Source organism: Pistacia vera, unplaced genomic scaffold (genome assembly GCF_008641045.1).
Source record: "Pistacia vera cultivar Batoury unplaced genomic scaffold, PisVer_v2 Contig398, whole genome shotgun sequence".
In the NCBI taxonomy this organism is placed as follows: Eukaryota; Viridiplantae; Streptophyta; class Magnoliopsida; order Sapindales; family Anacardiaceae; genus Pistacia; species Pistacia vera.
The window spans coordinates 18,825-38,944 of NW_022196221.1; the positions used below are offsets into that span (position 1 = coordinate 18,825).

Consider the following 20,120-nt stretch of genomic DNA (forward strand, 5'->3'; position numbering starts at 1 on the left):
TATAAAGTTTAATTGTTTGGTAATGTGAACGAAGTCTAATGTCGGCTATTATTGACTTCAAGTAATTAGAATTTAGTCTTGCGTCCGAAGTCCGAACCAAATTTTAAAGTTGTTTTATATTTTTTCCACATCTTTTGTCAATCTGGGTATTGGACATCTTACACGTGGATGAATGGATCATCAGATCATGGACTGATGGAGTGGTTATTTAGGCACAATGAATGAAAAGATACTGTGCCTAATTCTAGTTGCTATCAAAGTTCTGCACAATATAATCGCAATTTGGTATATTATTCTTAGGAAATTAATATATAATGTAACAAGATAATTTGATTCCCTTCCTCCCTACTTCAGAATATATATAAACTTGTAACCAGAGATATTAAAAATAAAATATTATAAGTTCAATAACAAAAATCTAAGCTGTCCATGACAATCAAAGAAAATTTTTGTAACACTACAAGTAATGTATATATTTTCAAGGAAATTCATTAAAAGAAAGAAAGCTCGATAAACCACTTAGATTGTGATCGGATGGCAAGACTTTGGGTTATCCAGAGGTCTTATATTCGAGTCCTACAAAATGACCACCTACCATATTTATGACTTACTTGGTCTATTGGGCTTGTAGGATATTTAATTGACCCAGGGATTAGATTTGTGACTTACCTGGTCATTTGAGCTTATAAGATATTCAATAGACTCCAGGGATTAGATTTGTGCCTTACCTGGTCATTTGAGCTTATAGGATATTCAATAGACTCCGGGGATTAGATTTGTGATTTATCTACCACATTTATGACTTACCTAGTTTATTGGGCTTGTACGATATTCAATGGATCCCGGGGATTAGATTTGTGACTTACCTAGTTAATTGAGCTTGTAGGATATTCAATGGACTTCGAGAATTAGATTTGTGTTTACCTAATCCATTGGACTTGTAGGATATTTAATGAACTTCGGGGATTAGATTTGTGCTCACCTGATACATTGGACTTGTAGTATATTCAATAAACTCCAAGGGATTAATAAAGATGCGTGTAAACTGGTCCATAGACGGGGAGAATCGGAATTTGTGCCAACTTAGACAAGTTTTCTTTTCGAAAATGATCAACACATCAGCATAGTTATAAATGAAGACTAATAAGTGTACCAACCGCTAACCATTTTCTCGCTGCGATTCACAAGGGAAGTAGTTTCCAGGCTATTCTAAATTTAATAAGATTTAACTTGATTCAGATGATAATCTCAAGTAATCAACCCAAGTTGAAAACATTTCTTCGTTAAGAAAAAAAAAATTCATTAATAAACGAATTATGAACTTATAACCACATAAATTTTCAATGTATGCCACGCTGCAGTTGTTGAACAATTAATGATATGCAAGTTATAAGCTACAAGATCATCAAACCTATAGTTCTTTTTTACACAAATCAGATTCAATTCCTTGTAAATTTGCATCTAAATCAATATAAATCACATCCAAAGTAATAGAAATAAGGTATTACACAACAAATTATACAATAAAAAACAAAAAGAAACATAAGGAATAATCCAAATACACATCACACAACTCAAACTTCCAGAAGTTGAGTCTCCAATGGTTCCTTCTGTATCTAAAATTTTAAATGGAAAAAAAGTTAATATTAATGTTCAAATGAAATAAGAGTAATTGTAGTATAAATACATAAATATATTATAATAAATGTACGGTGATTCCTTTTTTAACTCCATTTAAAATACGACACCAATTGGCTCCACATAATAGCTTTTCCACTATTTCGGGAGACAACAAAGATCAATACATGTCAATAACTCTACCACCGGCATTGAAAGTAGCCTCTGAAGCCACCATAGCGATAGGAATGGCTAGTATATCACGAGCCATCCAAGATAAGATAGGGTACTCCAAAGCATTCGCCTTCCACCAATCCAAGGCATCGAAATCTTCAGAATCACTCCGACACTTATAACATGCCTCGCTTAGATAAATATCCAACTTAGATTTATTTGGCTCAATAGTTTCAACCTCATCCAGAAAATCATCAAATTCCCATTTCGAGGCTTCTGCTCCCGTAAAACCCTCAGGAATTACTCCAAGTTCAACCTTTTCACTTGTACCTTTGCGGGCTGCACTAGATGAGTGACTATCAGTAACATATTCGCCATATACCTCATATAAGGCATCTCGGACAATTGTAGCATTTGCCCGTGCATCAAATTCAGAATACATCTTAGGGAAAGAATACTCAATCACCCTTATTTTGTACCTAGGGTCCAATATAGTTGCCATAGCCATCAACAAATTACATTCCCCCCAGTACTTATCAAACTTCTCTTTCATTTTCTCACCATGTGTCTAAGGAAATCATCTTCACTTTCACTATTTTTATCTAACAAGGTTTTGATTATACATACTTGCTTCATAAATACATTTGATGTTGGATAATTACTCCCTGAGATGATATTTTGGTCATTGTACTAAAAACCTTTAGAATCTCAAAGATTTTCTCTACTTTCACCAAATCTTCATCATCTGGAGAATGTTTGAAATCCTCATCCCTTACTTTGAATCTTGGAAACACTTCTTTAAACTTAATTGCAGTTGGCAACATGTCATAGGTTGAATTCCTCATGGCAAACGCAATTGTTGCACAATCTCTAGAAAAAACCTTCAGCCTACCCTCTGAACCATTGATATATATCACATTCTCATGGATCTTGTCAATGATATGCCTAATCTACAAAAGCCCATCTTGCACTAGCAAGTTTAAGATGTGTGCACAACATTTGACATGAAGCATTTTGCCCCCACAACTTAGCTACCTTATCATTGTAAAATTTTCATTCAACACCTCAATTGCAACATCATTACTACTAGCATTGTCCACTAATTATCGTTTGGACCTTGTCTTCAATTTTCATTCCGTCAAGCATCTGTAAATTACATCACAGTCTGCACACCACCTTTTGGAGGAGGTAAACAAGCAAAATTTAGACCATGTTTGTTCAACCTCCAATTATCATCTATCCAGTGCCTATCAAAACCATATACTCCATCTTTGGTTTCAGTATTCCACAAATTAGTGTCAAACTAATCCTTTACACTTTCACGCAATGTCTTCAACTTTTGTTTCTCCCTTTCATAACCTTCACCAATCACTTTACATGTATTGCACAAAACCCTAGACCATTTGGGAATCCCATATTTCAGCAAGTTGTTCAAACCTTCCTCCTCCACAATGGTAAATGGGTGCTTATGCATAAGCACCCATTGTGCAACCAATTCCCTCTCATCATCATCATGTCAACTTGTCGGTAAGAGCAGGAAGGACAAATGCTCCAACACTAGAATCAGCCGAAGAAAATTAAATGTTGTTGCCTAATAGAAGCTACTCGCTTCACAACCTTTTATAAGTCTTGTAAACTAGGCAGTGCTTCTAGATACAATCATTTGAAGCTTGTATTTACAATGGATACACTCTCCTTCTTCACACTTTAGGAATGACCAGTTTGTTAAATTCAGTCTATATGGCAGTTGTCTTCGCTCTCTTTCTCCTTTGAAAGAGATTATCATTTGCATCTTCATTCAGCGGGCCACTAACACTTGGTTGCTATGTTTGGTTAGGAAGATGGTTGTTTGTTGCTTTTGTGATTAAACGGAGTGGTGTTCTATCGGAAAATAATGAGAAACTATGAAATTCAGAAATTTTATCACTAAAAACACAAAAATACAAAGTAAATTACACTTGAAAGTTTGAGAGAGAGATGTGAAGAAACACGAGACAAGCAATCACCTGAAGTAATCTTTTAGACCCATCTGTTTGGGTTTGCCATTAGTATACTGTAATATAAGGCAAGAACTACATCAGAATGTGCGATATATAAGGAAATTCTATATCCTATTGGACATAATTAACATAGCAAGCTTTTCACAAACTTCTAAATCCTCCACATCATCTCCATGGATAAGCAATCAACCCACACTGGATGAAAAGTAATATCAGACTTCAAAATAATTTATTCATTCATAGTCTTGATGGTAGAAAAGAAACTACTAACCACACATGTTTTGATAAAACTGGATTGTAGGCATCCACGATAAGATTGTTTAAAATGACTGATGGGTCAGCTCCCTATTGTAGTTGTAGGGATTAGATACTTAATTAATCAGAGTTCTTTCAGTCAAAGATATTTCAGCAAAATGAAATCATAAATAATAGTTCACATGAAACAACTAGGAAATGTTAAGAAGAGCTTTAATTGATATTATCATCCCTCAATGACTATACGCATTCATAACGATCACTTTCACTTGGATATCACGACGCCATCTAACCTCTGTTAAATAGAATAAAGCAACACATGCAAGTAAAAGTGTTGCTAAAAAAAACCACATTAATCAATATGGCTAGTAAACATGCAGTATAGCCAAGTCACAACTGTTGTTCCTCTATTTGTTGATGAAGACAAATACAAAAATAAACATTTTAGAAATACATTTACCTACTCTCAATAAGGTCAGTTATCTTCTTCACCAGAAAGGATTTTTTGACTATGTAAGGAATCTATTCCATTTGGAAAAAAAATTAAACAATATCATTACCTAACTTAACATTTTAATGCCAATTTGAAAAGCAATACGCACATATGTCAAAACCCTTAAGGAAACCAAGATATCACCTCTTTTATAATAATTGACATCCTCTTGGTCTTGGAGTCGACAATTCAACATCAGTTTTCCTCTAATAATATATATCCTCTCCAAATCGACATGTACTTAAGATCCTTGACAAACAATTATATCTTAGGACACAATCACAAACATTTCAGGATTTAAATAGACAATACCGCATTGAAAAAATATGTTTCAAACAATACTTATACTCAAGCACAATGTTTGATGGAAATCAAGAATGATTTGATTTTTTCAACCCCCAGAAATTTTTTGACGGCGACCATAACTTAGGAATAACAAAAACAAAGAATAATAGAGAACTGCACTGTTTGATTCCGATATGATCAACATTACCACCATGCATTGCCATTCAAATTAGTCACAACAAATCTAGATTTTGCAAAGGAACAAACCTGTTGCAGTTGAAAAATGCAGTTATGAACACCCACAACTTCTTTGCAAAATCTGGCATCATCGGTGATTGAGAAGCGACAGGAAGTAGCGGTCAATGACGGTTTGCTGAGTACGTTTAGGGTCGGTAATCGGTTAAGTGTTTAGTTGGTTTGAAAATAGGGTTTATGAATTTGGGAAATTGGTTTTTGCAATTTGGGTTATTGGGATTTAGGGTTAATTTGTGATTTTTTAAACCTTTTGCACGTCAAATTACAAAACAGATCTATTACTTATAATTATCGCATAAAAACCCAAACGAATCATTATTGACTCCGAGCCTAGTCGAGCCCAATTGGGGTAAACTCGACTCGGCTCGACACCTATTACGAGTATTACTCGAGCTGAGTTCGAGCATTTAATGAGCCTAGCTAAGACCGTCACTCTGCGGACAGTTCTACGCCACCCTAGTATAAATAAAATTCAAATCCTAGGAAGTAATATTTATTAGAAAACAAAACCATTCTACCAGACATAAAATACCACAATAAAACTTAGAAAAGAAGTATGTCATAAGACAATATGAAAAGAATAAGTTTATTGGGAAACCTACCATTCCTTAGAGATCCATCTTGGCTACATCACTAGAAGTTTTCTTCAACTATTTGAAGCACTCTAGACTTATTATCCAATATCACATGATGCCCTAAAGATACATGTGTAACAGATGTAAACCATTACATAATGCAAACCAACCACATGCCATGCACTTAAATAGACATAAACATCACCTATGATGGGAAATAAATCATCTCACTAGATAAAGCAATGAACTTCACTTAAGTGTTGGAGAACCAACCAACTAATCCACATATGCAATCATACGAAAAAGACCAATCGTGTTGATGGGACCCTCAAACATCTTGCATATTCATATAGTAAAAACCATAACATACCTCAAAAATAGGTCTTCTCTTCTACAATCGTAAAGCTTGAACCTAGCATGTCTTTACGTAATAAAGAATCTAAAATATAAGAAAGCCTGACAGATAAAAGAAACAAAAAGAAAATGAGATACCTAGTATGCTGGTCTATAATAGGAGAAGTGAGGGTGGTAAGTAGGGGAATATTTGTGTAAGGGTAGAAAACTCTTAATGCATGAGTGTTAGGGCATCTCCAACCCACGCCAAATTGTGCAAAAAACACCAATTTGGCGTGGGTTGGTACTCCAACCCACCTAAACACTGCGCCATTTTGGCGTAGTGCTACGTGCCGCGCCAAATTGCACAAATAAAAAAAAAATATTTTTTTTAATTTTGGTTTTTTTTGTTTTTTTTTTTTTAATTTTGTTAAGTTAATTTGAATATAAATTTTACACCAAAAATCACACCAAATTTGAGTATTTTTTTAATTTAATTTGATTTTATTTATAATAATGATATAATTTAAAAAATGATGAAAAATTAAAAATAGAACTTTATTCAATGCAAATATTAAACTACAATAACTCAAAATAAAAATTAACACTAATTTAAAACACTAAAATTAAAAGAAAATACAACATAAACTAAAATAACAATTTAATATTCCAGTAGATTAGTTCCGGATCCGTAAGATTATCAAAATATTAAAAAGAACTAGAGTTATTTTGAGATCCTTGACCTTGTTGTTGAACTCTTTTTTGCATAATTCTTAATTGCTTATTTTGAAAAAACTCACGTAGCTTGGATCGGTTATAGAATTCAAATCCTTGCTCATTTTTTTTTTTTTTTTTGTATCATTTTATATTAGATGTAATGATTTTCTTAAAAAATATTTATTTGATAAATAATGCTTAATTTTATTAAATTAGTATAATTTTCAAAATAATTATTATTTAATAAAAATATCATTCCCAATATTTAATTAATATATACAAAAATAATGAGTGAAATAGATTAATTGTTGATTATTACAATAAAAGAAAAAATAAGAATATTTTAAAGAATATTCTTTTTGGTGTAGTATTTGGTGTTGTGGGTTGGAGATGGAATAGTGTTTTGCACCAAAATTTGCACCAATTTGGTGTAAAATTGTACCAAATTGGTGCAATGGGTTGGAGATGGTCTTAGGAGTGCGTTTGGGGAGGACTCATGGCACTAAGAGAGTGGAAGAGTAAAGAATTTTGTTATGAGAAAATGGTCAGGAGAATATAAGGGTATGACAGTGGGATTTGTGGATAGAGAGAATAAAATATAAGAAAGTCTGACAAGATAAAAGAAACAAAAGAAAATGATGAGATGATTGGTACGTTGGTCTATAATAGGAGAAGTAAGGGTGGTAAGTAAGGGAATATTTGTGTAAGGGCAGAAAAACTCTTGATGCGTGAGTGTTAGGAGTGCGTTTGGGGAGGACTCATGGCACTAAGAGAGTAAAGAATTTTGTTATTAGAAAAGGTGTCAAGAGAATAAAAGGGTAGGACAGTGGGATTTGTGGATATTCTTGAAAAAGTTAACAAAAGGGAAAAGGAGGTGGCTGACCCTTGAAGCTTAATCGTATCTTTTATTTTTCTGTTTTCATTTCATTTTATTGTTGTTATTGTTGCTTGATAGTTGGTGCAATAGTGCTCTTTAAGTGTATCGTCTTGAAACATAACACACACACACACACACACACAGAGGAGTGGTGTTCTATCGGAAAATAATGGTAAACTATGAAATTACAAGAAATTTTATCACTAAAAGACACAAAAATACAAAGTAAAATTGCACTTGAAAGTTTGAGAGAGAGATGTGAAGAAACACGAGACAAGCAATCACCTGAAGTACATCTTTTAGACCCATCTGTTTGGGTTTTCCATTCAGTATACTGTAATATAAGGCAAGAACTACATCAGATTGTGCGATATATAAGAAAGTTCTATATCCTATTGGACGTAAATTAACATAGCTAGCTTTTCACAAACTTCTAAATCCTCCACATCATCTCCATAGATAAGCAATCAACCCATACTGGATGAAAAGTAATACTAGACTTCAAAATAATTTATTTCATTTCATAGTCTTGATGGTAGAAAAGAAACCACTCACCACATCATGTTTGATAAAACTAGATTATAGAGGCGTCTGACGATGAAGATTGTTTAAAATGATTGATGGGTCAGCTCCCCGTTGTAGTTGTAGGGATTAGATAACTTAATTAATCAGAGTTCTTTCAGTCAAAGATATTTTAGCAAAAAAGAAATCATAAATAATAGTCACATGAAACAACTAGGAAATGTTAAGAAGAGCATATTAATTGATATTATCATCCCTCAATGACTATACGCATTCTATAACGATCACTTTCATCTCGGATATCATTGACGCCATTTAACCTCTGTTAAATAGAATAAAGCAACACATGCAAGTAAAAGGTTTGCTAAAAAACAACCACATTAATCAAATATGGCTAGTAAACATGTAGTATAGCCAAGTCACAATTGTTGTTCCTCTATTTGTTGATGAAAACAAATACAAAGAGAAATAAACATTTTAGAAATACATTTACCTTGCTCTCAACTAGGGATGGGCACAAAGCCCGGCTCGCGGGGACTCGCCCCCGACTCGGCCAGAACGGGGCGGATTTTCCCCGAATCGTTCGGGCTTTGGGTCGAGATCGGGCCAAAGATTGTCCCCAGAATTCGGGGACGAGCCGGGGCTGGGATAGGTTTTGCCTCGGCCCGGCCCCGAATTCCCCGGCCCGTATATTATATATATATATATTAATTTTAATAATTAAAAATCAATCATATATACTTATAATAATTTTAATATTTGAAAATCAATTATACATTATACAATTACAAATTATAATTGTGTAAGTATTTTATGAAACTATATACAAATATATAATAAATAAAACTAGATTAAATATAATAAATCATTATAAATATATATATATTAATTTTAATAATTGAAAATCAATCATATATACCTATAATAATTTTAATATTTGAAAATCAATTATACATTATACAATGACAAATTATAATTATGTAAGTATTTTATGAAACTATATACAAATAGGTAATAAATAAAACTAGATTAAATATAATAAATCATTATATATATATATATACGTTAATGCTATGAAACAAAAATTATACATTCAACATTATATATTATATATTATATATGGTATACATTTGACATTATACATTGTATATTAGTATGATGATTTTTATATTTAATATGTACATTATATATTTAATTTCTTTTTTTTATGATATAGTCTTTACGTTTAATATGTATATTATATATTTAATTTTTTTTTTTTTTTGTTGGTATATATAATTTGGAGAAAAGGATAATAAAACTAAGGATACAAAAATACAAAAAAGCCCCAAACGGGGAATTTGGGGAATCCCTGAAATCCCCATTTGAGGAACGGGCTTTTTTCAAGGATTCCCCAAACGGGCTTCGGGCCGGGATCGGGGAATCCCCTTAGGCTTACGGGTCGGGGTTGGAGACAAGGGTCCCCAACCCCGCCCCGGCCCAGCCTGTACCCATCCCTACTCTCAACAAGGTCATAAAGGATTTTTTTGACTAAGTAAAGAATCTATTTCATTCGAAAAAAAATTAAGTAATATCATTACTCTGAACTTAACATTTCAATGCCAATTTGAAAATTAATACGCACATCTGTCAAAACCCTTAAGGAAAACCAAGATATTCACCTCTTTTATAATAATTGACATCCTCTTTGTCTTGGAATCGAGCAATTCAACATCAGTTTTTCCTCTAATAATAATACATCCTCTCCCAAATCGATATGTACTTAAGATCCTTGACAAAACAATTAAATCTTAGGACACTAATCACAAAACAGTTTCAGGATTTAAATAAGGCTATACCGCATTGAAAAAATATGTTTCTAACAATACTTATACTCAAGCATAATGTTTGATGGAAATCATAAGAATGATTTGATGTCCAAATTGAACTTGGAATACTCACTGGTTGGTTGACATGCTTTTCTCTTTCACTCTATTTATTTACACACTATCAGAGACAATATTGAGGAGGCCGCATGTGTCATACCTATTAGCTATGTCTGATAGAGTCATGACATAGTGGAAACGAACTATGTTCCTTTTGTTTGAATACATTGATAAATCATGCTCCTAAACAACCCTTTCAATTCCTGACTCTATTGTTTTCTCTATATATTCACAATTAGATTTTATATTAGACCCTACATTTGTTGAATTTACAAAAAATCATGATATTACAAACATTTTGAATGAATTGCAATGAAATTATTGATAGTTTATAATTGCAATAAATGATATATAGTCAATATGCGAGGAAAAACTTGCCCACTATTTCCCATTATAATCCCTCCAGTTGGAAGATCAGGCCCAAACATATATTCTAGTAATTCTTGCACCTAATAGAAAGCGAGATAATGTGAAAATCAACATTTATTACAACTATCAATAATAGTGACAATAAAATTAGCCAAAATACTAACACTTATATAGCAAGTAGAACTATAAAGAACCAAAGAAAGAGAGGGGAAGTTACTAGGGTTTCTGGATTATGAATCAGTGCATAAAACACGTCAACAAACTCTCCAAGATTTTGAGGAGGCATGTTGATTGATATGCCAACCTATAAAACATAAAATGATATGACATAAAAAATTTTTACTCATACCTGAAATAAACACTGTTCGTGAGAGAAAGTAGCAGGAACAATGAAAATCGAACAAAATGCACAACTAAGTGAAAAATAGTTAGAAGAAGTCACCACAATCCCAAATGATCCATTTAGTAACAGATTTGGGAGTCGAGCAGGCAGAATTGAGGGCTCTTTGACAGATGCGTCAAAGTTCGGAACAAAATTCACTTGCAATGAGATCAAATATGATGCGTAAATTATAATAATGATCATTAAAAGCATACGAATTATAAATTATTGTGAAACAAGAAATAACACTTGTAGTATCTAGCTCTAAATCTACCAACATCACTGCTTCAACTAGTGGCTACACAACAAAAAATTAAAGAAAACAAATGATCTTTAAGAACTTAAAGCAAAGAAGGAGAACTATGAAGCAAAGTGATTCACAAGAACAAACAATTATGTTTTTGAATAATCAACCTATAGAGAAAGGTATAGAGAAAGGTTGAAGCAATGTTTCTTTGAGGAGAACTGGAGGTAAGTTGTAGTGCGACGAAATGATTAACCATTTAAGGCTTTTAAGTATTAAGCAGTAGTCTCATAAAGCATACATTAAAAGCCAACCCTTATCACCTTAAACCTAATTATCGTCTGTTGTTCCAACCACAATCACCCTATTATGGCCTAATTGTTAAGATCTAACTGCCCTACAACTAATTCGCTACGTCACAATTTATCAAATCATGCATTATTTCAGTTAAAGAAAAACATCTTCAGTTAAGAAAATTCATCCAAGCAAAATAACGTAAGTTCAAATGAGCATTAAATTATAATACATACATCCAGTCTAACTCTGCACCCAACATGATACATGTAAGCAGAATCTGTTGAAATTAAAGGATGATTTATTGAGAAACCCTGCAAGAAAGATCATATGGTGAATTTCACATCAATAAGAGAAGAGAGTAACATTTTCTCTCATTTTACTTGCATCATTCAAACCAAGGAATCAAACACAGTAATTACTCCATATGGATGGTATTTAGCCATGACCTGGAACCAAAGAACAAAAGCTTATAAATAATTAAAAGAATGCAAGTGAAATAATGATGGTAAGATCAACAGTAGCCTGAAATGTAAATAGGGCATGTCAGTTCACTAGTACTAATTCTAACCTCCGCAGCAACTATATGACTACTTATCCAAGTTTGTTATGATGAAACGCCCATATCATGCATTGTAAACTTGTGGCAAATTTCAAAAAAAAAAAAAAAAAAAAAAAATTAACATTGGAGGATCAAAACCAGTCGCATAAATAAGTTAGCAAGCCACTACTTACAAGATTCTCGTATGTATTGGCATTCACCCGTCTCTAACTTAGGCAAAACCCGATGCAGAATGGATGTAGTGTATGAAGCATATGAGCTAGTTAGCTTGTCGACCATGTCCACACGAACCACCAAACCTGGGTGATTGTTTTCAGACACAACGTCACTATACTTATATGGAGGAGGAGGAGGGAGAAAAGGGAAGAAAGAGAATAAGTGGCGAGAGGAGAGGGTAAGAAAGAGGGAGTGACGGTGGTGGTGGGGGCAAAGGAAGACGAAGGAGAAACGCATTGGAGAAGAAAAGATTGTTGAGTAATTATGGTGGTCATCATTTGGAAGGCGCAACTACTGGTGGTTGTTCATTGGAAGGCGTGGTTAGGGTTTGTAAAATTTGGGGTAACGTAAATTGAAATTGAAAGAATTTTTTTTCTCTTTTTTTTTTTCATTGAAGCGCAAAATTTGGGAGATGACAAATTGAAATTGAGAGCATTTTTCTCTCTCTCTCTTTTTTTTTTTTTTTTTTTTATTTGAGCGTGGCTCACATTAGCGTTCCTTTTGGCTTTAGGTGGGCTCACATTAATTGAATCTGGCCCATGCTAGCATCGCCTGAAGCTACTAGTTTTTTTGGTTTTTTCGGCTGATCCCAATCTCCAAAATCACTTCTGAAACCACCATTGAACTCCTGTTGGCATCCTCTTCAAAACCCATACCCCCACTTGCCGTTTTCTCTCACCTTTTCCGGCCATCACCTTCTTGCCATTCTGCGAAGTTAGGTAAATTTGTGGTCCAATTCTGATCGATTGGAGTACTTCCAACCTCGATCAAACGCATCACCCGAATCACTATTTTTTGTTGTTTGTGGTGGTATGTTGTTTGGTCTTTTTTTTTTTTTCCCGATCGTCAAAAATTGGAGTTCAAAGTTGTGCCCACAACCTATTCGAGAAAAGGCCCTAATTAGCCCAAGGGCCTAGTGCGAGCATAGACCTACTGCAAACAACCTTTTTTTTATATAGGGTTTTGCCTCTCGCTCCCATCCACCACCTCCCCTCATACACCCGCTAAACCATCCTGACCCCCTTTCCACCCCTCCCTTTACTCAAAAATCACCCTTTTCTTGCCCCTTCCATCTGTTTGACAAAATGCCCAATTTTACTAAATCATACCCTTACACCTCTAATCCCCACCCAAGCCAACGCCAATCAACTACCCCCTCCTAAAGCAGTCCATCTTAGCCTAATTCTTCATGGGCTGAAAAATTATGGGTCACTAATTTCAAGTCCCATTTCATTCTTCCCTATTCTCACCATAATGTGGAAGGTGATAATTTAGATATCTTGCTTCTGATTGATTTGCTTAAGAAGGGTCAAGCCCAATGACAGCTTTGCCTTGAGGGCTTTTTTTCCGGATGCAAGATGCCTTTCTATACCGTCAAGTCCATTGCGACATGTGTGTGGACAACTTATGGACTTCGACAAGTCCTATCCAGGGGGAACTGTTTCTACTTCCGTTTCAGGGACGAAGCTACCTTTCGCTTAGATTTAGTAGATGACCCTTGGATGTTTAGGGGAAAACACATTATCCTCTTTCAATGGAAACCTTATGAATCTCCTGGATCTTCCTAGGTCACTAAAGTCCCAGTCTAAATCCGATTGTCAAGATTGCCTTTTGCTATATAGACTTATTAGGGTTTGGGTTATGCGTTCGGTGTAGTTGGTTGCCCGTTATTGTGCGACCAATCGACCTATGAGTTCACCCAACTTGATTATGCTCAAGTGTGTGTGGAGATTGATTCCGCCAAGCCTACCCTACATTGGTTTACTTTCAAGATTGAGAGCGAATCAATCTCAATTGATGTCGAGTATGAATGGAAGCCAAAGCGGTGTCTAAAGTGTTGTGAGTTTAGCCATGTTTACCACTTGCCAAAGGTGACTCCTGAGCCTCCTTAAGCCTCTGAAGAGCCCTTTCGAGTGTTCCTCATCTGAGCCCTTCCAAGGCCTCAGGGATTCCCTTCATGAGCAGCAAGCTCCTAGACAACCTTCGGACAAAGACCGCCTCAACTTTGGACCTGAAGGATGTTTGTGATCCGATAATTAAAGCTCGTGACATTTTGTCCCTAAAAGCCCTAAAAAGGGTGATGAGGGATCTTTCGAGCAATGATTTTTCTGTGGACGACTGAAAACGGTTGTTAGCCTTGGTTCTTGTTGGCCTCTGCAACACGAGTGTTGACACAACTTTATCAAACACTAGAATGGTTGTTTCGCTTCCTCTATCAAAGATGTTGAGGTGGACCTCCACTCTGACATGGAATGACCTATGCTCCTAAGACTATAAATGAGCCGAGTTGAGTTGAGTTGAGTTTCACCTTAAACGAGCTTCACTTGGTGTATTATTAGTCGAGTTTAAGTCAAGTCATGAGTCGGTCGAGTCAAAAAATTTCAGCTCGTGACTTGACTCATTTATAGTCGAGCCGGATTGTAACTCGACTCAAGCTTGTTTGACTCGACTCGAGTGAGCTCGACTAACTCAACTCAATTAAGCTCGATTACATCTCGAAATTGCCCCTTTTTTTAAACCTGCAGTTCTTTTTTACACAAATCAAATCCAATTCCTTGTAAATTTGCATCCAAATCAATAGTAGGTATTACATAACAAATTATACAATAAAAAACAAAAAGAAACAAAAATTTCCATCAAAATACAAAAATCATCCAAAACAAACATAATGAATCATCAAAATACACATCACACAACTCAAACTTCAAGAAGTTGAATCTCCAATGGTTTCTTCTGTATCTGAAATTTAAAACAGAAAAAAAAGTTAATATTAATGTTCGAATGAAATAAGAGTAATTGTAGAATAAATACATAAATATATTATAATAAATGTACCGTGATTCTTTTTTTTCACTCCATTTAAAATGCGACACCGATCGGCTCCACATAATAGCATTTCCACTATTTAGGGAGACAACGAAGATCGATACGTGTCAATAACTCTACTACCGGCACTGAAAGTAGCCTCTAAAGCCACCGTAGTGATTGGAATGTCTAGTATATCACGAGTCATCCTAGATAAGATAGAGTATTTCAAAGCATTCGCCTTCCACCAATCCAAAGCATCGAAATCTTCAAAATCATTTTGACACTTAGAACATCCCTCACTTAGATAAATATCCAACTCAGATTTATTTGGCTCAATAGTTTCAACCTCATCTAGAAAATCATCAAATTCTCATTTTGAGGCTTCTCCTCCCGCAGACCCCTCAGGAATTACTCCAACTCCAACCATTTCACTTGTACCTCTGCAGGCTGCACCAGATGAGTGACTATCAGTAACATATTCTTTATATATCTTATACAAGGCATCCTAGACAGTTGTAACATTTGCCTGTGCATCAAATTCAGAATACATCTTAGGGAAAGAATACTCAATCAACCTCATTTTGTACTTAAGGTCCAATATAGTTGCCACAGCCATCAACAAATTACATTCCCTCCAGTACTTATCAAACTTCTCTTTCATTTTTCTCACCATGTGTCCAAGGAAATCATCTTCACTTTCACTATTTTTATCCAACAAGATTTTGGTTATACATACTTGCTTTGGAAACACATTTGATGTTAGATAATTACTCCCGGAGATGATATTGATCATCGTACTAAAAATCTTTAGTATCTCACAAACTTTCTCTACTTTCACCCAATCTTCATCATCTAGAGAATGTTTGTAACCCATATACCTTATTGGAATCTTGGAAACACTTCTTTAAACTTAATTGTAGTTGGCAACATGTCATAGGTTAAATTCCACCTTGTTTTACAATCAAGGATAAGTTTTCGACACAACAAATGTAATTGTTGCACAATCTTTGCAAAAACCTTTAGCCTACCCTCCGAACCATTGATGTATATCACACTTTCATTGATCTTGTAGATGATATGGCTAATCTGCCAAAGCCCATCTTGCACTAGCAAGTTTAAGATGTGTGCTCAATATCTGACATGAAACATTTTACCCCCACAACTCAGCTGCCTTGTCATTGTAAAATTTTCATTCAACACCCTAATTGCATCATCATGACTACTAGATTTGTCCACTGATATTGTCTAGACCTTGTCTTCAATTTCCCATTCTGTCAAGCATCAGTAAATTGCATCTGCATAATATGCACACCACCTTTTACTACCTTTACATCATTCTTAACTTTGCTCATTTACCACCTTCTGGAGGAGGTAAATGAGTAAAGTTAAGAACATATTTGTTCGACCTCCAATTATCATCTATCTAGTGCCCTATCAAAACCATATACTCCATCTTTTGGTTGTCAACATTCCATAAATTTGTGGTCAAATTAATCCTCCTCATACTTTCCAGCAATGTCTTCAACTTTTGTTTCTCCATTTCATATACCTTCGCACAATCATTTTTACATGTATTGTGCGAAACTCTAGACCATTCTGGAATTCCATATTTCAGCAAGTTGTTCAAACCCTCCTCCTCAACAATGGTAAATGGGTGCTCATGCATAAGCAGCAATTGTGCAACTAATTCCCTCATCACCATCACGTCAAACTTGCCAATAAGAGCAGGAAGGACAAATGCTCTAGCACTAGAATCAGCTGGGGGAAAATTAATATGTTGTTGCCTAATGGAAGCTGCTCGTTTCACATGCCTTTGTAAATGTCTTGTAAACTGTGCAATGCTTCCAGATGCAGTCATTTTAAGCTTATATTTACAATGGATACACTTTGCCTTCTTCACACCATTAGGAAGGACCACTTCTATAAATTTAGTACATATGGTAGATGTCTTAGCATTCTTTCTCCTTTTCAAGAGATTATTATTTGCACCTTGATTTGGTAACACTTGGTTGCGTATTCGTTGTTTCATCAACCCAGTTATGGGGAGTTAAATCATCCAATGTCGGCTGGCTAGTGGATGTTGAGGCCATACCTGTAAAAAGCAAATAAAACTTGTAAGCAATCCTGCCTAACACAATTTATTAACCACAAATTCATACTATAAAACTTAGGATACATGTGAAAAACTTAAAATGTCAACTCAATTGCAAATAATATCAACATAATATTAAAGTTTTCCCACCAAGCAAACAACAGCCAAAACAAGTGGAATAAAGCTAATTATGCATATTATTACTATTATGCAGCAACCAAAACAAGTGCAACCAATTTGGAATAAAGCTAATCCTTAAGCAGAACCTATAATCACTAGTAAGCTTCTTCGCCATTTGTCTAAAAGATTATGAAATAAAAAAAAGGACGTGTCCTGTTGCTGCAAGGATTCTTATCTGTACAGTTTCAATCGCTTAATGAAAGTTTTAAAATTCCATCATATTTATACATACTAAACAAAGTATTCAGAAACTCTTGGAGAATAACAGAAATCTTAATACGACTAGTTAAGATTTTAATAAACTTAGAACTTTGTAATCTTCTTGACAGAGAAAATGGGGGTGGGGGTATTAGTCAAGAACATATATTTGAAATGAAAAGAGGAAAACCATTTGAACCTGTTTGCAAACACAACTATAAAAATGAATAAGAGAAAAGTGCATACTTTAATTGGATGGGTTCGGGAAGGGAGCACAGTATTCCGAGCCAATAAAGGGCATCAAAGCCCTCAAAACCTAAAATTATGTTCCTAATTGAAGTTAGAAATAAGATATTTGAAACAACTGTGCTGCCGAGTAAAGAATGAATTGATGAGATTCCAAGAATGCCACCCACTTCATTGCAAATCCTTTCATTTCTATAAATTTACTTTTCAATCAGAGCAAAGACAATTAACATTATGAGCAAGGAATAACACCACATGAATTATGTCATTAATAAGAAACAATTTTTTCAACTCACACCAGAAATTTTTTGACCGCGATCATAATCTTAGGAAAAACATAGACCATAATCTTAGGAAAAACATAAACAAGAGGAACTGCAGTGTTTAATTCTAATATGATCAACATTACACCATGCATTGCCATTCAAATTAGTCACAAAAAATTTGGATTTTGCGAAGGAACAAACCTGTTGCAATTGAAAAATGGCAGTTAACAAACACCTCACAACTTCTCTGCAAAATCCGGTGCTGTCGACAATTGAGAAGGCGACAGGAAGCGACGGTCATTGGCAATTTGCTGAGTATGTTTAGGGTCGATAGTCAAATGGGTGTTTAGTTGATTTGAAAATAAGGTTTACGAATTTGGGGAAATTGGCTTTTGCGATTTGGGTTAATTGGGATTTGGGGGTTAATTTACGATTTTTTAAACCTTTTGCATGTCAAATTATAAAACAGACCTATTACTTGTAACTATCGCATAAAAACCTAAACGAGTCACTATTGACTTGCGAGCCTAGTCGAGCCGAACCGGGGTAAAATCGCACTCGGCTCAACATCTATTACAATTATTACTCGAGCCGAGTTCTAATATTTAACAAGTCGAGCTGAACCAACTCGCGAGCGGCTTGGTTGGGCTCAGCTCAGCTGAGCTGATAGTCCTATCAACACCATATAGAAAAGAAGTAAAAAACAAAAAAAAAAAAAAAAATGAAATGATTATGATTCCGACGGCACCTTAATGTCAATCTAAAAAGTATTACACAAAATAAATAGCACCAAGAATTGTAGAAATATAGGCACAATTCTCAAATAAAGGCCACATATATGAATTGAATAACTAATAAAAAGGTGGAAGGAGTAGGAGATAGTGGGAAATATATATCAGTGGCAGTAGTAGTCTTGGATTGCTTGCCTAACTAAACTAATCTTCAAAGTGCAATTCATCTCTCTAGTCCTTTTCTTAATACTTATCATCATCAAATTCACCTTTCCACTCAACTTAATGTAGCTGTTAAATGTCAAAATCCCAGAATTGGTGCCACCACCCAAATTTTGATTACTCCCTAAACCTTCAAACTTAGGTTCTATCAACACAACAACCAACTTTGTGTATCTCAACTCAATGCACCCGCTTGAAATCTCCTCTTCTCCAATAGTTTTACCTCCATAAGATAAGATTGCCTCACTTTTATCGTATTTGAATTCCCCCAAATTTTGATTCTTAAGCACAATTTCTTCCCTTATCGTCAAGTTGAAGCGAGTTAGTGTCCCGGACAAATTACTGTAATTGTCGATGGTTACTGCACGTAACTTAATGTCAGGAACTTTGAAGCGAAATACAGTTAGCGCAAGTACACCTAATATTACAGCTAAAAGTACGATAGCAGCCATTATAATCCCAAAAAACTCGAGTCTTCGTAGCCTAGGAAGCACCTTCGATGAGAAAATTTGCGCCAACCCCTCGTCTTTCGTTCTGTAAATTGGCTTTTCCATTGTGGCTATTCTGTGATCTGAGAGGCTATGGAGGAGTTGACGAATTGCTTTTTGATTTTTGTTCTGTTAGATCATAGAAGTAGTCTGTAGATGAGGAGATTTGTAGAGATCAATGAGTTATGCATGAAGTAATAAATTATAATAAAAGGTTATAGTAGGAAAAAGTAGAGCGGTGGCATAACTTGGTTGAACATTATCAAGGACAGTGACGACTGAGTTGTTGTATTTGTATGTTTGACTAAAGATAACCAGCAGGTAACAGCCGTAACAACTTCTCTGAAACTTCCGTTGGTGACGCTTCCTAGTTGAATATTTTTAAGTCTTAACAAACAAAATATAAATAAAAATAAATTGGAAGGTTTCATTTTATCAGATGACTTAAAAGACAAAAAATTTTCATCAAATGGAGATGCGGGGTATCGATCCCGGTACCTCTCGCATGCTAAGCGAGCGCTCTACCATTTGAGCTACATCCCCCTTGATGTTGGGGTTGTCTTACTTTACACTAATTATTTTTAACTAAGTAAATATCATCACACCCACTTAATACTAAGAATTAAGATATAAACTGTTATATTAATATAAAAAATAATTTCGTAATATTATCAAGATACCACATCTTTTAAGACAAGAAATAAGAAATTTAGGATTGAGTTGAATATATAATCTTAAATATCTTCACTTAATATAAAGGAAAAATAAAATTTCGAACAATAAGTCCTTAAAAC

General features: G+C 34.7%; 1 protein-coding gene and 1 non-coding gene across 2 annotated transcripts; both read right to left on the reverse strand.

The window, feature by feature from the left end:
* Positions 1-18,780: 18,780 nt before the first annotated feature.
* On the reverse strand, positions 18,781-19,392 carry LOC116141337. Its single transcript, XM_031426855.1, has one exon. It carries the CDS (start codon positions 19,390-19,392, stop codon positions 18,781-18,783), a length of 612 nt encoding a protein of 203 aa, XP_031282715.1.
* Positions 19,393-19,796: 404 nt separating this feature from the next.
* Positions 19,797-19,869, reverse strand: TRNAA-AGC. The gene has a single exon. It is a non-coding gene; the product is annotated as a tRNA-Ala (tRNA).
* Between the last annotated feature and the right edge of the window lie 251 nt (positions 19,870-20,120).